General features: G+C 39.0%; 1 protein-coding gene across 1 annotated transcript in view; it reads left to right on the top strand.

Annotated features, from left to right (window-relative positions):
* Nucleotides 1–26,070, top strand: part of WIF1 (WNT inhibitory factor 1) — a 66,843-nt gene that overhangs the window by 37,146 nt on the left and 3,627 nt on the right. Inside the window, exons 3-9 of the mRNA XM_038549926.1 lie at nucleotides 4,214–4,322; nucleotides 12,777–12,917; nucleotides 13,914–14,009; nucleotides 14,970–15,065; nucleotides 18,625–18,720; nucleotides 24,140–24,235; nucleotides 24,731–24,826. Of these exons, the coding sequence (XP_038405854.1) occupies nucleotides 4,214–4,322; nucleotides 12,777–12,917; nucleotides 13,914–14,009; nucleotides 14,970–15,065; nucleotides 18,625–18,720; nucleotides 24,140–24,235; nucleotides 24,731–24,826 (730 nt within the window). The remainder of the gene's footprint in view (nucleotides 1–4,213; nucleotides 4,323–12,776; nucleotides 12,918–13,913; nucleotides 14,010–14,969; nucleotides 15,066–18,624; nucleotides 18,721–24,139; nucleotides 24,236–24,730; nucleotides 24,827–26,070) is intronic.

Genomic DNA, 26,070 nt, shown 5'->3' with positions numbered 1-26,070 from the left:
TTCTCCATGAAAAGAAAATTTACTGCATGGGAAACCAGGCCAGCAAGATTTTTCAGCGACTTAATTTAGAAGTGAATTATTCTCCTGAATAGACCCATTCTTTGTTTGAATACAAGGCAATCTTTTCATGTGTTTCTCAACTAAGCACCCTACTTACCTCTACCTGAGTTTCCACTAGTGTCATTTAATAAAACAAAATGTACTTTTCCCTAATAGAGGTTTCGTGCTCTCCAATATGCCACCTCCCTATTACAGTTCATACTCTGAGTTCCTTTTATCTAACTAATAAATCTACAATCTGTGGAACTTGTTCCCAAACTTGAAAGCGAGCTCGCTGTTCTCTTTGGCATAGAATTTAGGTTTTATTTGCCCCCAAATAAGTGTTTCCAGTGGAGAGGTTTGAGACTAAGACTGTTTATGGTATTATAAATAAAGTAAAAACAGAAAGTCCTGTCTAGAACTTAAACTGTGACATTATAAATCTAACATTTATTTCATCAGCCATTTTTTTTTTTTACTTTGAGGGAAATATTTTAGCCATTTAATAATTAAGTTAAATGAGGAATATAGGTTATCTCTACTACCTGGTGATGATACCTGATTTGTAGAAATACTTTATATGGCATGGGTGGTTTTGCTAGGTCTGTTGATAATGACAGAGTGAAACATTGAAAGAAATCCATGTCAAGATCAGAGACAAAGGGTTGGTCAATTTCTAAGTAGTTTTCAAATTGGAATTTTTAAGAAAGAAAACGGTAAATGGACAAACCCCTTTAAAATGTATATGCCGAGGGGATGCCTGGGTGGCTTAGTGGTTGAGCATCTGCCTTCAGCTCAGGTTGTGATCCCGGGGTCTAGGGATCAAGTCCCACATTGGGCTTCCTGGAGGGAAGAAGCCTGCTTCTCTCTCTGCCTGTGTCTCTGCCTCTCTCTGTGTGTGTCTCATGAATAAATAAATAAAAATCTTAAAAAAATATATATGTGTGTGCCAAGTATGAAGGAAATTATATATTTCAGAAATTACAGCATCGTTATCATCTCCAAAAAGGAGGATTAACAAAAAAAAAAAAAAAGTTTTCTCTGGAAACTGCCTATTACAGATAAAATCCAAACATAAACTGTTTTGACCAGTTCCTGCTGTAAAATATAATCTTAGTATTGCAGCAGAAAAACTGATATTTACTGATTCTCAGAGAAATCAAAGGGACACCCTAAAACCTCTAGTGTGAAATTTGTTATTGATAAGATGAGACTATTGACTGTCTGGACAAATCCATTGAACCTGGCTGCATCGTGCTAAGCAGTCACGCCAATACTGGTTACAAACTCTCTGACACTGAATATAACGGATTCTGAGCTTGCCAGTCTACCTGATGGGGTCATACTCAAAAGCAACAACTGGAGACCCAGAGGCTCTATGGAATTGTTTCTGGACCCCGAGTGAAATTCTTTCAGTTCCACATTCTTTGAGCATAGTCAAAAGCTTTTGAGAGACACATTCAGAAGCTACTTTACTACTAAATGTTGTTTTCTTAAAGCACACTTTCAGGGAGGGGCACCCTGGTGGCTCAGTTGGTTGAGGGACGTGACCGTTGATTCTGGCTCAGGTCATGATCTCAGGGTCATTGGGATCAAGCCTCATGTCAGGCTCCGCCCTCAGCACAGTTTTCTTGAATTCTCTCTCTCCCTCTGCCCCGCCCTGTCACTCCCAATCAATCAATCAATCTTTTTTTTTTAAAAAGCACACTTTTAAGAAGACAAGAGATTTAAATCAAATTGTTCCATGAGCACAATCTCACTAAATAAAAGGTCCAAAAATATTTCATCTATGATCAGAGAACTCTACAAACAGAGCCAATGATTATCACCAGCCACGCAGAACTGAAACAAGGTACATAATTAGTGTTTGTTTTTAAATAAATGTCTTTATTTCACTAGGAAAGGCATGGAACCGCTTATAGAAAATTTGGGGGAAAATCAGTATCAGTCCTACACAATCATTGTTTTAATATGGGTGGCTAGTCTTTCATCCTTTTTCTTAATAATACACACAAAATTGTTAACTTATATTTAATTGTATTTTTATTCATGCCCTTTTAAAGTATATCACCCGTATAAATGTAAATTTCATTTATAATGTGATGAAGCTCAAAGATGTAATTACAGAACAGTAAATGACAACTTATGAAATGGTGTTTGAGGCAGTCTAGCCAGCGAAATGTTTTATTTTCAGCATGCTTGTGCTCTACCCACCCAGCTCTTTTCCATCATGATATGTACTGTTAATACAAGTGTTCAAAATAAGTCTTGGAACGTGGGATGCATTACACAGGTGTTTGCTATGTTACTGTTGCTAGTCGTTATTCCTGTACTTAGTAATACAAATAACCCAAAGTTATTAATTATAAGGGCATACATCACTAACTCCTTTCATTAATGCCAACGAAAATATGTTTTAGAACAAAATGTTAAATGATTAACATTATCTAGATAAGCAGAGAGGGAAGCGCAGCTGGTAGAGGTCATTTAAAACAGCTGGGTTCAGGAAACACTCCCTAAGAAGTAACCCACTTTTAGTAGTTGTTGGTTTTACTGCAGGGTCAGAAATCATCTCTTTTTTTCAAAGGAATTCATTCCAAATTGAATTACCTTCACGGGCAGTGAGGAGAGCACTTGATGGGATGAGCACTGGGTGTTATACTATATGTTGGCAAATCGAACTTCACTAAAAACAAAAACAAAACAAAAAAAAACCCCAAACAGACTGAATTAGTTTTCCTGATGACACTCCTTTCTTTCATCGGACTTCTTGTAACCCTCTGCCTTCCCTCAAACAGGATAGGAATCGACTATCTTAAAACTCTTTATCCTTAGGGCCCTCCTGGTGAATGAATTTAATAAAATTAATTCACAAATCTTTGTTACCCATAAGGAAGGACCCTTCATGGTGGTCATGTGGAACATTGCCACAACCCAAAGAAGGGGCTGCAGTGGGAATTTAGTCTGTTTTCCTGGGGAAACCAAGAAGTGTTTCGCGCCAATGTGCTGCAGGTGTCACCCACGGCAGCTGGGATGACCCCTTTGCATGACCCTCCTCACTTGGAGTCCCTAATAGCTAGTACATTGATACTAGGACCCAAGGCCACAAAACTGTGTGGATATGTACGAGGTATCTCTTAATTTTCTCCATATTGGGAAATAAATTGTATACTGACTATAAGAAAGACTATATTCTTTTTTAAGTGTTATTCTAGCCCATGCTCATGTAATTCATAATTTAGTTACTTAACCCGTCCAAATTCTGCATATCTCTACAGATAACCGCAGAGCCACTCAGCTCACCTCTCACTTTGACAACAGCACTAATTATTGGTTGTCCTCCCTTCCCAAGTGAGAACACATTGTTTCCATCACAAATCCTTTGAATAACCCAGTAGAGAATCAGTTAAGCATCAAAGCTCTCCAGGGAGATTATGCTTCACTATTTTCAGTTATTTCATGCCTATTCAAGTAGCAGGAACCATTTTCTCTACTAGACTTAGTGGGGAAAATGAAAATGTTTACAAAGTCAAATTTCACAGCATGCTGTCAAATTGCAGTGGCGGTTTTTACACTTTTAGGCTTCTCTCTCCATAATTAAATTGAGACGTGAAATGTAAACCTGTCAAAGAAATGATACTGAAAAATAAATATTTAGAGCAAGTTCATTACATTTTGGGCTTTAATATCTTCTTTCGTCGATAGCTTACTGCATTCATTATCCCTTATTTATTCCAGCTTTCCAAATTCTGATCAAAAGACTCACCTCAGATTTGAAAAGAATTAAGGAATGGCCGAAGAAGCTGCGATGGATCTTCTAGGGACTAGTTGCTGATTGTTTTGATACCACCTGTTTCCTTAGGAGCATTTTTTTTTTCCTCAATCCTTTTAAGAGACAACAACTAAATAATATCATAAAAGGCTACCTTGTGGGTATTTTGGACAGATGTCATTAATGTTTTTAAAGCACCACTTCTCTCCCAATGGAGTCTGATTCTAGAGTTCTAAAATCCAGAAGGGTGAGTTAGGCCTACCCAGTTTTTTAGACGTCATGTGTTCCAGATTTCCTGTAGTGCAAAGTGTCACTCTCCCATCAGAGGAGTGACCAGTTAGGAAACGCCTTCTCATGCTCCATGGTTCCCATGGTACTGATTGTCAATGCCTTTTATTGTAGGAAGAATACTTCTATGAATTCCTGTCCTTACGCTCCCTGGATAAAGGCATCATGGCAGACCCAACGGTCAATGTCCCTCTGCTGGGAACAGTGCCTCACAAGGCCTCAGGTGGGTGGTCTTTGCCTCGGGGGAAAGTTTACACTTAAACTGTAATGGTGACAAAAATAACATTGAAGGTCCAGAAGCCACTCATCAGAGGAATCATGGAATAATTTCCTGAAGAGATCCGTTGATTTAATTTTTAGGGCAACTCAATTGTTATGTCCTTATCTCTTTGGGGCAAAAAATTAGGATGGGAGTGATGAAATGACTCTTCTCTTAATTTGCTAAAAACTCTACATGGCCCCAGTTTGTATGTGATTCCAGATTAAAAAAAGAAAGTCACCACATGAGATGTATCCAGCCAATAGGTATGAATTAACGTAGTGCACATAAATGTGACAAGGATGCAAAGCAAGTCATTGGGGGGAAATGGGATGCATCAAGAAAAACATCCCCCAAATGAGCATGGTACTGAATAGGAATTTGAAGGAGAGAAGACACCTGGAAATGTGGGAGGTTAAGGGGTTAATATGTCGGAGCTAATCATCCTTCTCTGCTGAGAAAATATAGTATGGGGTATTTGTTTAGAGCTGTTCGGCCTGCAAAATAGCAACTCCTTCCTTATCTAATTTGAGTTCTGGGAAGGAGTCAAGGCCACAATTACTGCTCCATTCTACAAATTAGAAAATTAAGCCTTCTGAGGCTTCACTGACTTTCCCAAAATCATATATGACTAATAAGCAGTGGAGCGGAGAACAGGTTTCACGATCTTTAGAGAAGTACAGAGATCACTTATGCTAACATGTTCAAATACATGTTGGTTTCTTTCTAGTCTATAAAGATATATTTTTCCAGAGTTGTAAAAATATTACATACTTGGTTTTGCACTGTTTTTTTTTTTTTGCTTTTAACTTTTAACATAAGCATTTTTCCATGCCATTTTAGATTTTTCCAAAAGTTGTTTTTGATGCCCTCATTATCCATTTTATGACCATACCCATAATTGGTTTACTCATTTCCTTATTGTGTGTTACTTAGATTATTTTCGGGGATTTCATACTAGAAATATGACAATAAGCACTCTTTTTTTTTTTTTTTTATAAGCACTCTTTTTGAAGTAATAGTTGGTCACTGAGCAGGAGGCCTTGTCTTATTCACCACAACTGCCAACAACGGCCCAGCATGGAACAGGCATTCAGAAAATACTTATTGGATTAATGTGTGTACCAAAATCTTTGCACTCATCTCATTATTTTGTTAAAATAGATTCTTAGAAGTACAATTATTGTGTCAAAGGACATGAACTATGAACATTTTAAAAGCCTTTTAGAACAAATTGCCAAAGTGCCAAATTAGTTTCCACAAAGGTTGTGCATTTGTGCCCTGGCTAGCAGTGTGGGAGAGGGCCTCGCTCATTGTAACCTCATCAATGCTGGTTCTTAATCATGTGAACTGTTCTGCTCACTTAAAAAGCAAAAAGTGGTTTCTTAGCGTTCTTTTGATTTTTTTAATTCCAACTGGGGTACAAGATGTGTTCCTGTATCTATTAGATGATGTAAAATATCTGTGTACCACACTCATTTTTTATATTGAAAATATAAAATAATCTATTGATTTGCAAAGCTCCCTATATATTAACTGTCTACACTTTCTGGCATATTCTTCAGTTTATTACTTTTTTTTAAGGTGGGGATATTTGATTCTAAGTCCTATGCGATCACAATTATCTTTCCCTTTGTCATTTTTCCCCCTATTACTTTTCTGTTTGGAAGTTCATTCTTATTCCAGAGAGCAGTTATGTGATCATTTACATATGCTTCTGGTATGTTGTCAACACTTATTTCGGCAATAGTACAAGGTAGGGCTCTTACCTGAATTATTTTCCCGAGTATTCAGCTTTTCCAGTGTGAGAGGTTGAATTGATTCCAGATTTGCCCTTTATTTCACATTAAGTTCTTTCATACATAGAGCTTCAGAGCTTACTATTTGTTCTAATACTGTAATATTTTTAGTTTTATACTATTTTTAAATAACTGATATTGTAATCCTGTCCTTTTTAGAAAAAAAATTAGACTTATTCTTCTAGAGAAATGTTAGAATAAGTTTAATGTCAAATGAAAATCTCATTAAGCACTAATATGAATCTATGCAATAATTAGGAAATCAAATATCCTTGTAAAGCCCGCTTGCAGGTTGCAGTCATCTATTACTTCCAGTGGATCTCTATTTTCACGTCTCATCACTGGAAGAGCTGGGGACCAAATGAGCAGAGTTTTTTTCAGTTTCCTGGCATAGGTATCAATGTGGGTGTAGACACGTGTGTGTAATTTGAGGTGTAACTAGCAGCCCTCCCGGAGTATTTGCTTCCAATCCGGATGAGTTTGGGGTTCTACGAAACTCCTGTAGAAGGAATGAGGCCTTGGATTCTGGAGATAAACTCACCTGAGATTTGTAGCCCCAAGGATATGGATACCCCGTTCCAGATCCATGGCCATCCCTATTGCACACAGATGGCATTGCTACTGTAGTTGCATACTGCTACATCACAGAGACAAGAACGTTCTTGGACGAGAACATTCCTCAGTCTCAAGCCACGTCTCACAGTGTTTCTTTTTAGTCAAAGATCATTTTTTTTTTTAAATAAAATGTTCTTGATCATATTTTTTGCTCTCTCTTTTTAGTAGCAGTCAGGAATAAAACAAATGCAGAATGTAGCTCTCGATTTCCATTTTATATTCTCGAATTTTTCCTTTGTCATTCCCTGATTATTAAAGGAATATAAGCTCATTGTAGCCCATTAAATAATTAAATTCATTATACAGTCACATCAGCTCAACTTCCAATAAATCTTGCATTTTTGGGTTTCCAATTTAATGCTTATATCCTAAATCTTCCCAGCTTCATTCACTTTAGTGTCTAGTGAAAAAAGCTTCCTGAAATTCTATTTCTTCAGAATCTGAGATAATCAAATTGTGAATATATGATGTGAGAATATTTTAATACATCATGCTGAGATAAAACTTCAATTTCTAATAATCTAGAATCTTTATAAATAATAAAATTTAGGGGAAAAGCTGATTGATGCTTTGGACAAGGTAGGATTAAAAAGAATAAGCCTTCTGGGCTGAAGTGACTTATGCATGTGCATGCACACACATACACACACACACTGCATGTACAACCCCACCGTCCCCACACAGAGGGTTTTGAAGGCAGATGCAGGTTTGTTTGCAGAAATGCAGGTGCAAGATGTTTATGGGAATTTTAGCTCATTGCAGGGCAGTTATTCATTAGCCTTATGAGCTCAGTCCCCACAGTAGGAGAAGCAAGGGTACCTTGAATTATTAAAAAGTAACCAAATCAGTGTGTCTTTGCCCCTAAACATCCAGGTAATATTCATTATTCTACGGGTCTATTTTATATCCTCATGCTGCTAAGTTGTTCTTTCATCCCCCCAGACTCCTCTATGTCAAAGCATTGCATGAAAAAGAAAACTCTTGATCTTTAACAGTTACGAAGTGCCTACCTTCTGGCATCTGAAGAAAACAAAAACAGGAAATACAAACTGCAGGCTGCTTCAGTAAAATTGGGTAACAAAAAACAGTTTCCATAAACCCAAGGCTTTGCCTCTCTGAACACGGTTTCGGTCGTACCGTGAAACCAGCAGAGAGCAGGCTTGTTTCTCAACCAACATTTCCAGGAATTCCAAGTTGAGAAATGTTTCAGTAGGTGCTAATGCTGGAGGGACCATCTTCTTCTTAGCAACCCCAGTCCTTGGGGGAAAGTGAAGCCCAGGGAAGGTGCTCAGGATTTGCTGAGACAATGAACTGCTGCCAGCACAGCCTGGAGCACTGATGACTTGGTGCCATCGCACAGCCCTTTGTGGTCAGGTGGTGCTGAGGATGTGCTCTCTCCTCTCGTCTGGTCTCTTCCCTTGTAAGGACAGTGGCTCAAGTGACCAGAGGCTCCCATCTCAGAGTGGAAGAGGTGTTTAATCAGAATACGCTGGCTGTTTACTTCCCTTTGAGAGTTAGTTTATGTGCAATCAGTTAGTGGCACATGAGTGTCCCGGAACACCATGTGAGTTAGATTCAATCTGCTTTCGTTTTTTCTGGGTTGTTTTCATTTACCTGAGTCTCAATGATACAATCTAGACTTCCCCGGAATTCACAACATCTGGACTAATTTCGTCTAGCCGTAGGTAACAGTGGCCCTCCACTCATATGCTTATTGTTGCAAAAACACAACGTTGCCATCATGTTGCTGTTACTCCTTGGAAGTAGGGAGTCTGTGCTTTCTCTACCTTTGAGATCTCTTTTTCTTCATGGATGCGTTTTTCTGCATACACACTGTTAATGTCTTATTCTCTGCATCTCCCACTGTCCATGGTGGATTTCTGTGTGTATGCATTTGTGTGTACATGTGCTGGTGTGTGTGCAAGTGTGTGCCTTTGTGTATAAAGGTATATGGGGGATCCCTGGGTGGCGCAGCGGTTTGGCGCCTGCCTTTGGCCCAGGGCGTGATCCTGGAGACCCGGGATCGAATCCCACGTCGGGCTCCCGGTGCATGGAGCCTGCTTCTCCCTCTGCCTATGTCTCTGCCTCTCTCTCTCTCTCTCTCTGTATGACTATCATAAATAAATAAAAATTTAAAAAAAAAAAATAAATAAAGGTATATGGGTGAGTCTCCCCACAAGGTTCATCTTTGTGTCTGTCAGTGACTAGTTGGTGATGCACTAAGTTGGTGATATGCTAAGTGCTGAAATTACAAAAACCAGTAGGATATGGTCCCTGCCTTTGAAAATCTCATCCTTAGCGAAGGATGCAGAATCATAATTAAATCATTATGTTAAAAGGCAAGCATATGTAGAGGGGCTCGTGAAATATGTAAATGAAGTGATTTAGGCAGGTGGTGTTAGGGAAGGTTACAGACAGCAAGTGCTGTTTCACTTTGGTCTTGAAAGACAAGTAGGAGGACACTGGACAGAAAAAAAGAGAAAGAATATTCCAAGCAGTAGGATGGGTGCACGGAGTCAGGGGAATGTGGACCTGGACCACATGTTGAGGAAATGAAAGAAACCTAGTTTGGGTAGAGCACAAGTTACAACTAAGTCAACTACTAAAGCTAACTAAAGTCAGGTGTTGCTTTTTGGTTTTGTTCTTGTTGTTTTTATTTGAGAGAGAGTAAGACAGAAAGTTGGTGGGGGGAGTGGCAGAGAGAGAGGAAGAGAGAAGATCCCAAGGAGATGACCCGCTAAGTGCAGAGCCCAACACAGGACTCGATCCTACAACCCCAAGACCATGACCCAAGCTGAAATCAGGAATTGGACCCTCAACTGACTGAGCCACCCAGGTGCCCCAGATGGTTCTTTTTATAAAGCAAATTTTTTTCCAAATAACTCCAAAAGGTATAATTATAATTCTTATTACTTGAATGGTCTTATAGATAAATTTATAAACAGAAAGGAGGACATGTAGCATTTGCACAAAAGGAAATCACATTTCTATTTCATATTTTAAAACTCAAAAATATGCAAGTATAAGTAGTGTAATTTATACATCTTTTATTAATTTCTACTTTTATCTTAAAAGTTAATTCATTGAGGGGCGCCTGGGCGGCTCAGTTGGTTAGGCGTCTGCCTTCAGCCCAGCTCATGATCTCAGGGTCCTGGGATCGAGCCCTGTGTTGGGCTCTCTGCTTGGGAGGGGGGGGGGTCTGCATCTCCCTCTCTCCCTCTCCCTCTGCTCTTCCCTTTGCTCATGCTCTCTCTTGCAAATAAATAAATAAAATGTTTTTTTAAAGAGCTAACTGATTGAAACTCATAAACTAGGTACCCCTTAACTTTATTTATTTTAAACTTCCTTTCAAATCATTCTGTATTGAGGAAGCCCATACTTATGTTGACATACTTCCTGTTTCGAAAGAGATAGGTATGTGTTGGTAAAACGTTTCCACCTGGGCTGAGGGAATTTGCGATGTGTTCATTTTTAATTGAAGTTGCATTTGTTAAGTTGTGATTATGAAAATACACACAGGTTTAAACCTAGGGTGTTAGATCTTTAAAAGATGAAGAAGAAAAATACTTCATATGAATATTAACATGAATTGAACATCATTTTAGATTAGTACATTAATTCTTAGAGATAGCTTCCTTTTGGTTTACTAAGAGAATAGAGATGCTACATCTTTAGTTACCTGCCAAGATTGCCTGAAGTATTTCTATTCAAAGATATAAAAGACTTTTTTTCTTTTGCATTTGACAGAATAAGGCCATAACTATGCTACCTGAATGAGTGCTTTGATAAGATTTTTTTTAGAGAGAGAGAGAGCGAGAGTGGGAAAAAGGGAGGGGGGGGCAGAGGGAGAGGGAGAGAGAGAATCTTAAGCAGGCTCCATGCCCAGTGCAGAGCCAGATGCAGGGTTTGATCCCATGATGCTGAGATCATGACCTGAGCACCCCATGAACTACCTTTTTTAAAGAATTAAGTGGGCTGAGAAGTGGAGGCTGAATAAGGTCCAGGAAAAAGATGCACCTGGAAAATAATAGCTTGGATGATTACATGTGGCGAGAAAATTCTGAAAGTTTCATCTCTAAGAATCCTTTCAGGTTCTTCCAGCCTTTTATGCCTCAGGATGGTTATTGACCTCCCCCATCCATGCAAAAGATTCATGAGAAAGAGTAACAGAATTTTGGAACTGAACACAGCGAAATTGCACTGGAAGAGTTAACAATTGAAGGAAAATTGTCAGCGCTTTTGCTTCTTTTTGAAATGGAAATCCCTACAATGGATTTTTGTGTTTTGTAAATTGGCATTTTCACGCATAAGATTTCATTAAACCAAGGCTTTCGGTGGAGACAATTTTACTTTGAAACGTCAGACACAGTTTTGGTTTTCTCTTCCTTTTTATTTCTGTTAGAATGTCTGTATTTCCTTTTTACCTTTTAATTTATTATTTGCATTGCTCAGATCTCAAGATTCAGGAGAACTGGAAATCCATATTATTTTGAGAATGGCACAGTAATAAGCACTGACAATGCCAAAGCCTTGAGAGAGGTTTTTGGTTGTCAAGCACATTAGGATTATGTGACCAAGGATGCCTGGGTGGCTCAGCGGTTGAGCATCTGCCTTTGGCTCAGGGTGTGATCCCGGGGTCCTGGGATCAAGTCCTGGATGGGCTCCCTGCAGGGAGCCTGCTTCTCCCTCTGCCTATGTCTCTGCCTCTCTCTCTGTGTTTCTCATGAATAAATAAATAAAATCTTTAAAAAAAAATTATGTGCAATGCCTTATAGAAGAGCAAACCAATTTCCAAATCATTCCTTTTTAAAACCTAGGGGAAAGGTTTATGAAAACTAAAGGGAAAGGATTTTTCTTGGCTTGGTATGATTTCCCCAAGCTTGGCAGTAATAATAACCTGCTATATAGAAACAAAATGAAGCAAAATTTCAAGTGTATACCTATTAGCAATATTTCACCTAGTGGATCAGCTAGGTCAGTATTCCCCAGTGGATATGTTATGATAATTCAGGGGATTTTAGAAATTTATATCATCAGGGTCTCAGTCGGTTTGGTGTCTAGACTCTTGATCTCAGCTCAGGTCTTGCCCTCAAGTCATGAGTTCCAAACTCCACCCCCTAAAAAAAAAAAAAAAAAAAAAAAAAGAAGGAGAAATCTACATACTCCATCTCTTAGCCAATGACTTGATCCAGTTTCCACCCACTGACTTGTGGGCATTCCACAATTGGTGGTCTCTTTGCTCCTCCAGTCACCGTCATCATTAGTTGTCATTCTTTGTTAAGTAAACATCTACATACCCCCAGTGATCATTACACTTATACAAATAATGGTTCGTTTTTAGGAAACTAAACCATTAGGTATATTAGCTTGTCATGACATTATTTGAGCACATCAAACTTTCTTCTAGATCTCCAAGATATGGACTCTTTAATATTAACAAATAGCCTAAGAAAATATTAGCTTCGCTAACTCAATCCAATAATTGGAGTCTAGTCTGAGTTGTAAAATGTTTCCAAAGAAAATATTTTGTCACTTTCAAGCACACAGAGTAAAAAATAAACTAGCGCTTATGGGTTGTTATTTAATAGATTCCGGAATACTGTTTTTTAGCTCTTTTTGGATTATATGAAGGCTGTCGAAGGTACCCACAAGGTTTCTTTCCCTAATCAGTCCATCTGTGTTGCCTATTTGCTCCTTTAATTTTTAGTAAAAATCTTTTTTTTCAAGATAGTACAAGCCCAGACTAGGAACAAAATATCCCAGATTCCATATTGGTAGGGCACAAATTAACGAGTCATTTATTCTTTTGCCACCAGGCATGATGTATAAGTTCTGAGGAGAATGCCCATATGATCAAAATACAATCACTACTCTGGTAGAGATACAAGAATGTCAAATAAATGAAATGTGAACGTTTTTGCCTTGTTCTTTGTCTCTAACCACGATTTCTATACAACTGGAATCAATTAGATAAACTGTTTCTCTATACTTGCTTTTTCGTTAGTTGTCCAAGTTGGTTTCCCGTGTCTTGGAAAACAAGATGGAGTGGCAGCATTTGAAGTGAATGTGATTGTAATGAATTCTGAAGGCACCACTATCCTACAGACACCTCAAAATGCTATCTTCTTTAAAACATGTCAACAAGGTAATCAGTGATCACCATCAAGAGATGGCTCATAGGGCTTCCTTCCAGGTGTGATGTGGGTAAAAAGATATAGATAGATGATAGATATATAGATAGATAATAAATAGATAGATAGATAGATGATAGAAAGATAGATAATAGATAATTTTTAATTATAATTAATTAAGATAGATTAATTTTTAATTATACCGAAAAATTATCGGTATAATTATAACCACACCAATGGATAGAAGGGCTGGTTACTGCAGGGTCCAGTACTAAGACTTTCTCTGCAACCCTACTCACAATTTTAGGAACCCCCAATACCCCTTCAAAAGCCCTCTTCTACCTCTCTCCTTCCCCTCCTCCAACACAATCTCTGGGAGTCCCAGCCTCATGGCAAGGCTGCCAGTCATTACCAGCAACCACCACCTATGAAGGCAATACCACTCATACCCCCACCATAAGCTTGGTGCTGCTGACCTCCCCAGAGGACAAGGTGCTCCCGTCACACCAGCAATTTCTGCCAGGCAAAGGCATCTCAACCTGATGCCCATTTAAAGCATGAAGGCCTAGATTTTTTCCCACCCAGATACAAGCTTTTCCAGCACATATTTTAAGCTTTGCAGTTTTTCAGGGCTCTAAAGATGAACCAGAAGGCCATTCCACCCTCTGAAAGTGAGCATCGTGGGCCATATCATTTATTTCGGTGTGAATTTAAGAAGGTACAGTAGATTGATAGGTGGGGATGAAGGCAGAATGAAGCTTGTTTGTCTTCTTCCATGAGCCCCCTACTGTTGGAAGTAGAATTGAGAGAAGCAAAGTCTGACTTGGATGAGGATTTAGTGAAGCACAAGTGGTGTAGAGGGAATACACATAGAAGTCATCAGTACTCAGTAAATTAAGATCATCAGTGCACCGGAGGGGGAAAGTCACCACTCACCTCTTCATGCTCACTGTAATTCACTCAGCACAATTTCAAAGGTGTCCATATAACCTTGTTTCTCTTTGGTGAAGCCGAATGCCCAGGAGGGTGCCGAAATGGAGGCTTTTGTAATGAAAGACGCATCTGCGAGTGTCCTGATGGGTTCTATGGCCCTCACTGTGAGAAAGGTAAAGAATGGAGAGAGCCAGCTACCCTCGCTTGCTTCCCAATGAAATTGATGTCATACCAGAGCCCCCACATATGCTTTTTTAACACATTCCTTGAAATTATTTTTCTGGGCATAAGGATTGGTAAAATCTTAAAAAGCCACAGAAGAATAGTTGGAAAGTACTACTAGGAGTGATATTCTGTTAAATCCAATATATGGGGACGGGGCAGAGAACTTTAACACAATGTCTACATTCCTTGTGGCCACTACCCACCGCCCCCCCACCATCCCTAATTCGCTACTATATGTGCTATGCTTCGGCATAATCTTATAAAAGTCTTTAAGTTTTTCTCCTCCACTTAAATTGGATTTAAAAAGCTAATATTGTGACTGGTCTGAGAATATCTACTCCAATTAAAAGTAGCTTGATTCACAACTGAGTCTACACCTGAGTTATGAAGTTGCTAGAAGGCCAAAAAAAAAAAAAGTGAGAATAATTTGATTATAAATATTTCTCTTAGTGAAATTCCCTTTATTATGAAAGAGTTAAACAAGAAAATGTGTATTAACCACAAGATGCTTAAATAGTAAGAGCTTACTTGATGAGGGTCAGCCAAACATTTTTCATTTTCAAGACCTAAGAATTTTTCTTGTTTGCATAGATTTTGGAATTAGAAGGGGAAAAAGGGCAGGGAAAAATATTTATAGTCATAAGAAGGCTACATCTTAGTCAAAGTAATGATTCAAGGCAAATTTTCATCAGCCATGGAAATGGAACAATTCCAAAATTCTCATTGATGAGATTGGCCCCCAAAGAAGCACCTCGTTTACAACTCATATATAATGTTTAATAGAGCAAACCTATATCTCTAAAGACTTTACAGAGATCGAAAATGTAGAGCTATTGTATTACTGGTATTTCCACAATGTCCTTCCTCAAACCTCTACTTGGCCTTACTCAGTGCTCTCTCTCTATCAGCCCTTTGCACACCATGGTGTATGAACGGCGGGCTCTGTGTCACTCCTGGGTTCTGCATCTGTCCACCTGGATTCTATGGAGTCAATTGTGATAAAGGTAACAGTTTCTTTTTAAAAACAAGGTTCTTTTTTACTTTTTAAATGTTTAGTGAAAAGAAGTATATTTAATATATCATCACTATGTAATAGCTCTGTAAATAGGGTGTAACAGTTCGTTGGCTGCTATGATAACTTTAACACAAATTTTAATGTAGTTCAACACAGTCGAAGTTTGTTTTCACCTACAGAATGCTCCAGGGCAGGGGTCCCTACAGTGGGCAGGACAGCCCTTCGTGCTATGATTCTGGGGCCTGGCACCTTCCACCTGTGGTCCTGCCTAAAGCTCTGGAGCTCTCTGAAGTTAGCCAATGAGCAGAGAAGAATATTGGGGTAGACACTACTTTAAAAATGGGGGGTGGTGGGGCACCTGGGTGGCTCAGTGGTTGAGTATCGACCTTCAGCTCAGGGCATGATCCGGGGGTCCCACATCGGGCTCCCTGCAGGGAGCCTGCTTCTCCCTCTGCCTGTGTCTCTGCCTCTCTGTGTCTCTCATGAATAAATAAAATCTTAAAAAAAAAAAAAAAAAAAAAAAAAAGAGAGTAGTGGTGGTGGTGCCTGTGTGGCTCAATCAGTTAAGTGTCTGCCTTCAGCTCAGGTCTTGGTATCAAGTCCCGCGTTGTGGTCGGGCTCCCTGCTCACTGGGGAGTCTGCTTCTCCCTCTCCCTCCCTCCCTGCTCATGTTCTCTCTCTCTATCTCTCTCTCAAAAAAATAAATAAAATCTGTAAAAATAAAATAGAATAAATTAAAATAAATACATGCCGTGAAATAAAAAGATGTGTTAGTTTTGAGAAGTGTCTCTTTGGTGATCATGCAGTTAGCATCAATTAAGATTGAAATGAACAGCTTTTTTAAAAAGAAGGAAAAAGTACAAGAAGAACCCCTCAACATGAGTCAGAAGAATAATTTGCAGGCATCTGCTCTTTTGTGATACATAAAGTACTTCACACATTTATCTGATTTTACACTCAACAACAGCCTTTTGAGATATGTAAAGTTTTCTCTGTCTCATTCTCAGATAAGCAAGATGAGGTTTACGGAACTTCAGTAACTTGACCCCGAACTCACATCTTCTGCTGTCCTGTGTTGTCACTCAGGCTAGCTGCCTCGGGTCCCCATTTCTCCACAAGTGACTTCATCTGGGCCAGTGACTTGATCTCTCTGGGGGTCACACTTTTCCAGAATATAAATTAGGAATTAAGTCATTGCCCTTGGCTCCCCAGCTCCAAGCTAATTGAGATAATATGTGAGATCATCTCTACCTCTTATTTTTGAGTGATCTAAAACTAGAATGGTTGGATTTAACACAGTTTTAAAGTCCGTGTTCATCAAGGTTAAGCACTGATGACACGAGGACAGCCAGTGACTAAAAAAGTTTCTTGTCTTAATCTACCATTCAGCATCTCTGCTATGCCAAAAGTGGGCAATTTTTGAAGCAGAATGTCACAAAACTGTTAGGAAATAGAGCAAATCCTTCAGAGATTTGGAAGAACAGGTTTAAAGAGAACATTTGTGAGACCTGCTTACTTGGGTGTGTCTGTCATTGGGTGTCACTTGTACAATGGAGCATCAACTGCAATGTTTTCCCAATGCTATGGAGCCACAAACACTGCGTGGTCACTGTGGAAGGAAAATATGCGTACTCCAGTATGTTTTACACTTTATAATATTTTGCCTTTCAGATGAAAGATTTTTCCCTACTTGTCAGACTCCAGTAACTTTTTATTATTATTATGCTTTTGGAAAGCCTGTTGAAATTCCACTTGGTCTCATTGGAGATCTGGGAATATTAAAAAATAATGGTTTTTACTACCTCAACAAAAAGATACATTTATCATCCAGGAGGGAGTATAGAGCTTCTGAAAAATGGCTTAATTACTGGCCCAGAGCTAGACCTTAGCACAGCATATTTGAAGAAACATTAAAGATTAACGTTCAGTGGCTCTTGGGACATCTGTTGCAAACTTTAGGAAATGAGTAGTTAAGCCCTGGCCCAGCACACCCTCAGCCCCAGTGAAAGTTACCTGGTGTCTCTGGTTCATTTTCCTGGTCAAGAATCATTGCACAACAGAAATGTAGAGAAGCTTGTAAAGTGTTCTACAAATACTGGGAGCGGGGGCACATTCTTTAACTAGCTCCGTTGTTCTTATCCGTGACTTCCAATCCAGCTCCCAGGTTCGCTGCATTCTATTCATGGGATGGTGCCCAGAGGGCTCTGGCCAAGCAGATCCTAATCCTGATGTTTCTTCATCTCTTCTTAATTCCCCAGGAGAAACAGGGACAAGTGGGGAGACAGAAACACACCCGCAAAAACAACCCTCCAGCCCCAACAATACTAGCAGCAAGTAGCAAGGAGGAAGGCCTAAGAGCTGGTTCTCCTAAATCCTAAATTCCGTACCCAAATGCTGCTGCTCCCCTGTGCATCGGGAGGCTGGATTTGTCAAAACAAGTACAGCATGACCTTAAGATGGGAGATACTTAGGATTTTAAACAAAAATCTTTATCATTTTAGAAGCATGATATTTGCAGAACAAGCTAATTGGACTTCTTTTCCACAAACAAAGCGTACACATAGCTCTTGGATCTCCTTTTTGATTTTCCGCTTGGAAGCTTACTCCAGCTTTTGTTCATCTGCAGCCAACTTTGGCCTGTTTTATATAGGACACGAACAAATAGGGCCTATAACTGGAATTGCCGAGAATCCGAGCTCTCATTTTAATCTCCTTTATAGATTGAGCCAACTTGTCTATCTTTAGATACTCAGTCTACCTTCTCTCGTCCCCATTTTTGTCCTCCTTTTATTTTACGTGTGAGCAGCGAAATTCCAGAAGTTGACACGAAGACAGGGTTTACGATGAATCACAGACAGTATGATTATTACCTGGAAAATCTAGTTAATTGGACTCCCACAAAAAAAGAAAAATTGGACTCCCACAGGAATCTGTCCAAGTAGCTGGTGCCACTCCCCTGCCTGTGGGATCTCATGAAGGATTGACAGCCTGTCCTTTTCCAAATACCTTGACTCCTTCCTCTGAAAGTCATGAAAGTCTATTTTTTTTAAAAATCCCGATGACATAAGATGAATCTCTGTTCTCATTCTGGGAAAAAAATAAATGCTTTCTCCTTTGCCGGCTCCCAGTATTGATGGCCTCTCTCCCTTTTATCTAACGTAAGTCTTCTTTTCACTCTTCTTCTAGCTTCAACAAATATTTTAGGGGGTTATAATGTTCTCTTTTTTAAGGGCATAGATATTTACAAGAAAATATAAAAGATCATTTTTTTTTTACACATTCTGCCTTTTTTTCTAAGATAGAAGCACCTGGGGGAGGATAGGATATAATGTGTGTGCTATTCTGTTGTGTGGTTGGAATCTGCCATTGGCCAAGCAGTTGGTGACAATCCTTGGCCTTTGCAGAAGTGGCTTATTTGACTAAGTATGTAAATGGGCAGGCAACAGATGCCTCAGAAATATCACCTCACTTTAAGTGAAGCTGCATTTTTTTTTTCTTTTGGTTTGGCCTACTGTCTAATGCAATCACCCTGTTATCCATTCTAATAGCAAACTGCTCAACTACCTGCTTTAACGGAGGGACCTGTTTCTACCCTGGAAAGTGTATTTGCCCTCCAGGACTAGAGGGAGAACAGTGTGAAATAAGTGAGTATTGACCTTCTGCATTCTCTTTGTTGGGAGGGAGAACTTCAAAACTCCACCTATCATTTAATTAGTGAGGAAGCTGAAGCCCAGATGCAATGACTAGTGGTTTCTTTTCACCAGATTTAGCCACCGTTCATTGTGGCTAAAGCTGGAGCAGAGGGTGCCATAGCTCAGCTCAGCTGACTGAGCACACACACTGACTCAGTTATATCTGGGTTTGGGTTGTTTAGTGTGTTGCATTGTTTCTTGTTAGTGAGTTCATCCCCTTCTCATCTCAAAGAGCCCATAGCTTCAGCCTAGAAATGTAGACCAAAGTTTTGAAACAGGTGGATTTGTTTATCTACCTGCAGGCATAGAAGTTTCTTCTCCTTTCACTGCCACATGTCCTGAATTACACTGAGCCAGGACCCATCTAAGAAGAAAGGATAAATTCAAGAAAAAGGGAGAAAGGGTGCAGAGCAATAACAACGACAAAAAAGAACAAACTAACAGTACATACAACATGAATCAATCGCAGAGATGTTCAGTAAAGGAAAAAGTGCATACTGCACGATTCCATTTTTATGAAGTTTAAGAACAGGCAAAAATAATGGATGATAGTAGAAACCAGGATAGTGGTTGGGGGTACAAAGGGACTTTATGGGGTGCCAAAAATGCTCTATATCTTGAATGATGAAGTGTCACGTGAGTGTTTATTTAGATTAAAAACAATAGCTGAGCTGTAAGCGTAAGATCAACACAGTTATGTCTTCGTTACGCCCTCACTATATGTTTGTCGTGCTTCCATAAAAAGAAAGAAAAATGTAAGGGTGGAATGTGGTAGATAATCATTGTTTTCAGAATTAGGATATCAAACTGCTTATCCTGGTTCTGCCACCTACCGGCTGCGTAACCCTCAGCAAATCACGGAAGCTCTCTATTAAACTCAGAAATGAGCCAGCCACATCCTAGATTGCTTTGTGATCCAGAAAACAGATAACACCAGCACTCTGTTCAGGAAGGAGCAAAAAGAACATGAGCATATCTGCTAAGGGTGCTGTGTCCGTGCCTTTCCTGAAGTTCTGGAATATAGCATTCTCATTTCCAGCTGGGTTGGATCTGTAAAATACTGCTGTGTTTAGTACAACCATAATTTCTGAAGTGGGTTGCAGTGGGATCAAAATTAAATAATATCGACTTCCTATTTTTTCAACCTCTAATTTATTTGTGAGTTTTTGTACTTTAATGAGTAGTAGACGAAGTAACCATTTTTTACCGAGTTAAAATGAAATACTTCTGAAGTTTCCATAGAACATGTAATTAATTGTCAGGATGTGGTTTCTGTTCTTACGAATTACCCTGACCTGATAAAGATATCTCTGAACTAACTCCCCTCAATTTTCTCCCCATACTTACTCTCAGACTTCACATACTTAGCTAGATTATATTTATGAATCTTTGTTCATGGGCTCATTTCTCCTCATGTAAGTCTGCCCTTGGGTTTACAACCTTTCCATTGACAGAGACAATGATTTCTATTCCTGTTTTTTTCCCCTAATTGCACCAAAAATGTAGGCCTTTGAAAGCTCCTGATTATCCCTATCACACGTTATGCTCAAATTCCCCCCTAGGAAATGTCCTGTTTCTATTACAAGAACCACATTACCAAGAAAATACAGAAATAGGTCTTGAGTTGCAAAGTGCCTCTAGAGAGACAAAAAGTTGAATTATGAGTTCTTATTTTTAAAATTGAGATCTAATTCACATACCATAAAATTTGCCATTTTAAAATATGCAATTCGATATATTCATGAAGTTATACAGCATCATTTCTGTCTCATTCCAGAACATGTCATCACCCACAAAAGAAACCCTGTTCTCATTCCCCTTTCCCCAAGATACTAGAAACTGCTAGTCTACTTTCTGTCTCTTGAGATTTGCCTGTTCTGGACATTTCATATAATAGAATCATGTAACATATGTCCTTTTGTGTCTGACTTCACTTAACATGATTAAGTTTTTGAGATTCATCTGTGTTGGGCATGTATTTGGGCATGTATCATTACTTCCTTTTAATTGCTGAATAATATTCCATTGTGTGGATATACAGACCACCCTTTGTTTATCCATTCATCAGTTGATGGACGTTTGGGTTGTTTCCACTTTGGGGCTGTTGTGAATAAAGCTGCTGTGAACATTCATGTACAAGTTTTTGTGTGGACATATGTTTTCGGTTCTCTTGGGTATATTCCTAGGAGTGGAATTGCTAGACCACATATTAACTCCAAGTTCAGTTTTTTGAGGGAATGCCAAACTGTTTTCCAAAACAACTGTACTATTTTACTTTCTCACCAGCCATGTATGAGGGTTCCAATTTCTCCAGATCTTTGCCAATACTTGCTATTGTCTAATTTTTTTCATGAGATATGTATTCGGATGTTATTTATATTTTCATTTCTCCTGGCCTCTATCAGGACTGATATCTCATCAAACTTTACTTTGATTTAATTTGAGATACTGTTACCAGTTAACAAATAACATCATGGTTAGAAATATCTGGATGTATGTAGTATACATTTACCCCATTACTTAAGGTTCATAAATAGCCCAAGGATCTTCAGTGGACTTTCAGTTAAAAAGTTTACATGGATTATTTATACTGTATTATAAATTAGGTTTTAAAATAACTTAATTGGGTTCTTATTATTATAAAAGTCCTTTGTATAAAGTGTTCTTTATTAAAAAAATTAAGAACACTGAATGAAACAATTAAAAATCACCCATAATCCTAAGACCCAACAATAGTTGTTGACACTTTTGTAAATCATTTTTATCTGTTCTCTACATGAAGCAGAGTCACAAATTTAAGTTCTCTTACAATTTGATGGGTAGAGGAAGTTTAATGCCCTTATTTTGTCAATTTCTAACTAATTGTTCTCCTTGGACTCATCCACATGTTATAGTAAAAATGCTAACTGATTAAACTGAAGTCAGATCTGTTTGTCTTCAAGCAATGCTTAGTCTGTTTTAGGTAAAAATATGTAATCTTCCAAGTTGGCTCACTTTCCCACTGTCCAATGGATAGAATTTGTTGCAAAATGTTTTCAAGGAAATGAAGTCAATATTAAAGGCACTTTTTAGGATTCTGAATTGTAAAGCAATCAGACCTTCATGCGGCTTTGGCTTCATATGATTTGATTTGAAATGGCCTTTGAACAGTCATCTAGAGTCACATTTCTGCTGTGTGATGACCAGGAGAGAACATCCTTCTTCCTGGCTGGGGTGAACCTAAGGACTCTCACTTCCCTCTGACCAAGAAAACAAAAAGACCCATGGAGCCAATGAAAAGCTTCTCTCCACCAGTCATTCTCTGTGATATCCCTGGCTACCAAGTTCACTTCTCATTGAATGTGGGGAAATTTGGACTCACCAAGTATTTCACAATAAGTATTATCTTTTCTGCCATATAATTATTGCCCCACATCTTGTTTACTTGAAAAACCCAAGTGCATTTCAGAGTACTGTGATATGATCTGATTTCATACATATGGTGGGGTCAGATGTTTTACTGATATAAACGGAAATTCAGAGTTATGTGTTCCTTTCCTTTAGGTAAGAACTGAGATCTTGACCAAATAGTAAATGCTATTCTTTGTATCCAAACCTAGCAAAAAGGTCCCTTTAGGATTTTTAATAGTCAATGAAAAGGTGGTATTCTATTAGTAAGGTATTAGTAAGGTATTCTATTGTTTTATGCTTATTTCTACGACATCCCTGCATGAGGAAAACTTAAAGGTATAAAGGCACTCCAGGTTTTTGAGAGACTCTAACATCTCAACATTATGTATATATGGTCTCCACAATGACTAAATGCTGTTTGGGTCTATTTATACATGAAGAAAGTTCTTTTGGATAAGTGAAAAGAGAAGTAAAGTGCTTTAGCAAAATAATTTGCTTAATATGGAATTCATGTTTATCAAACATAGCACTTGCTGGGAAAACAGAGTAGCTCACTTCTTTCAAAGGTTCATTTAACCATAAAAACAAGAGCTTAGAGAATAAAAGTGTGTTGTTTTATAATAAAGATTTCATTTCTTCTCCTTGTATATTGAAACTGATGTAGAGTGCTCTACTAAAAAAGAACTACAGTAAAAAAATCCAAACTCCTCCACTACCAAAATCTAATCTAATTGCTCTCTTTGGAACATCTTTATGCCAGTTACAGGGTGCCATCTCAGCTCTGGGTGAACAATCCTTTTTTTCCTACTTCTTAAAAACATTCAGCCTCTGGATGGTAAATTCTAGATTGCAGAGGGAGAATAAATAGCTTCTGGAGTAAGAAAGAAGACAATCATTATGTCATTTTTACATCTAAGGCTCTATTCCAGCTCTACAATCCTGTAACCCAAAGAGCTGTGAAAACACTAGCAGTTCTCAGTTGGCACCGACATGAAAGAAAGAATGATAAATTGTAAGGATCTAAGGCATTCTAGAAAAAAAGCATAGGTGTGGCATGGGGCCCCTTTGGTGCCCTACCTCATATCTCTGCTCTGCCAGCCTTTCACTCCAGTCACTGCTGTGGGAACCTGTTTTGCACAGACACAACCTGATTGCCCCTCATCTTAGCTGTTCTACACTTCTGCTTTCTGCCAGATGCCTCTGAGTCCTGCCAAATCAGTCTGCTCTCACACAGTGGCAGATTGGAAGTGTGAGGAAGCTATCCCATAGGGTGACCCTCAACCAGGGGGAGACAGGTGCCAATGAACAAATGCCCCCCTCTGCCTTCTTAAGAGTGACTTGAAGGTACAGTCTTCATGGCTCCTCAGTAGGACGCAGCAGGACAGAGCCTGGTTGCCTGTAGTGATGACCAACCCACAAACATAATTTTGTTTTGGCTTTTCCTCCTTCCATTTTCTTCACTCTCTCTATCCCCCCATCCCCCATTCTGGTTTCCTAGGATTGCTTCACCAAAGAAACTCTGCATGCAAGCCCTGCTGTCTGGAGAATCCTAGGCTAAGAAAGACACTGTTGGGTACAGGTATAGGCCTTCTTTCAGAAGGAGTGGCATTCAGAGTCAGAACTCAGAGAAAAGATCATTTAGAGGCTTATTCATAACTTAACTTTTACTGTAGCTTAAATTACAAATGTTTATGAATCAGATTTTTATTCTGTTTATAAAAAGTTCACATAAATGTAGCATGTGGGCCACACATTTATTGTAGAAGATATACATTGGAAGTCACAAGTAAAAATGCTAGCCTGTTTGTTCCAAAAACAAAACACGAACGGTATCAAAGCCAGTGCAGGTCCAAAATAAGTGGGAATAACTGCCCTTTAGAAGCATTTATCCTCTTAAAGCTGTGCAGTTCCTTTGAAAAATGTGATGGTCTCTGAATGATGCACTGAGTTCCTTGCTTACTCACATCCTTCTCTGTTTCAGGCAAGTGTCCACAACCCTGTCGAAATGGAGGTAAATGCATTGGTAAAAGCAAATGTAAGTGCTCCAAAGGTTACCAAGGAGACCTCTGTTCAAAGCGTAAGTGCCATCCACATAATCACCCTGGGTTTGGGGATCTCTTCCTACACATCTTCTGGACCATGTTGCCTAGGCTTCGCAATGAACCTTTCTTCACTGACCCATATGTTCCCTTATCTAAAACAAAGACATTATATGAAATCCATGCATGTAAAAACAAACAAACAGACACATTCACACACAAGCAACTCAAGTTTTTAACTATTCAGGGTTTTCTTAAGGAAAACGCACTTCCATTCCAGCAGTTTCAAAGTCTTACTGAGCATCTTTTATGAATGAGAAGCATTAAGCTTAGTTTATGATCTCTCTCAGGACTTTTTTTCAAAAAGTCTCAAACTGACTTATAGCTGGAGTTTGGCTTAGGAAACAAAACAGAAAACAAACAAGGGATGAAGCCCAAACTCACACATTCTAAAGAACTGCAAGCAAAGCAGCTGTGTGATTCTGTTGGACAATGAAAGCTCAGCAAATGCCTTTTATCTCCTCGGTGTCTAGCTGTCTGTGAGCCTGGCTGTGGTGCACACGGAACCTGCCACGAACCCAACAAATGCCAATGTCAAGAAGGCTGGCACGGAAGACACTGCAATAAAAGTGAGTGGGAACCATCTGGAGGGCCCGCCTCTTTCATATCTTGGTTCCAAAGGCTAATAGATAACCCCTACCTCAGCCCTGCTTTCCATTTCAGTGAAAGCAGCTTCCCCTTCTCTGCTTCCTCTCCCCTGTGGTTCCCCCCTGGCCCCTACAGTTCTCTACACCTTTGACTCCACGTTTTAGAGTATAGGGGCAATGCAGCTGTGTAAATCATCGCCACATCTGTAAAACTGCTCCACGACCGTTTTCTAAGTACTAATTCTCAATTAGAAATTTATGTATACAATGGAATATTCCTCAGCCACTAGAAACGACAAATACCCACCATTTGCTTCGACGTAGATGGAACTGGAGGATATTATGCTGAGTGAAATAAGTCAGTCGGAGAAGGACAAACATTATATGATCTCATTCATTTGGGGAATATAAAAAATAGTGAAAGGGAATAAAGGGGAAAGGAGAAAAAATGAGTGGGAAATATCAGAAAGGGAGACAGAACATGAGAGACTCCTAACTCTGGGAAACGAACTAGGGTTGTTGGAAGGGGAGGTGGGCAGGGGGTGGGGGTGACTGGGTGACGGGCACTGAGGGGGGCACTTGATGGGATGAGCACTGGGTGTTATTCTATATGTTGGCAAATTGAACACCAATAAAAAATAAATGTATTAAAAAAAAAGAAATTCAGGTTGACTTGGTAATACAGTGTGGTAACTACGAAAGAAATAACAAGTATAAAATTTTAAACCAAATCTATAGATCTGTTGGGCTCTGATTTTATCATTCATTCAAGATTTATCAGCAAGCATATAAGACATGAAAGGTTTTGCTCCTTAAACTCATTAACTGTTATTGGTTATGATATGTTTTAACTAAGTTCTTTCGAGGCAAAAAAAAAAAAAAAAAAAAAAAAAGTATGGGAGAGATGTTATAATGGAGCTGTGTTTTTTTCTTTTTAGATTGACTACCAAAAAGGAGTTAGCTTTATAGCTAATAAACACTGGCCTGTTTGGACACAAAATGAAACTGGCTACATTCAACCATTTCATTTTGATTGATATGTTCTCTGTTCCAAGCAGGAATCCAGGCGTTGGAGACATGCCAGTGAACAGACAGAAAGTGTCCTGCGTGGTGGAGCCCAGGTTCTAGTGGGAGGGACAATTAGCAAGGGAACAAAATAAACATTGTGGTTTCAGTACATCTGGCAGCTTGAGTTCAGTCTCCTGAGCGTGGGCCCATGGTCCACT

The sequence above is a fragment of the Canis lupus genome, chromosome 10, assembly GCF_011100685.1.
Source record: "Canis lupus familiaris isolate Mischka breed German Shepherd chromosome 10, alternate assembly UU_Cfam_GSD_1.0, whole genome shotgun sequence".
NCBI lineage: Eukaryota > Metazoa > Chordata > Mammalia > Carnivora > Canidae > Canis > Canis lupus.
The sequence above is the reverse complement of the archived record's forward strand: the minus strand, read 5'-3'. Positions and strand labels throughout refer to the sequence as shown.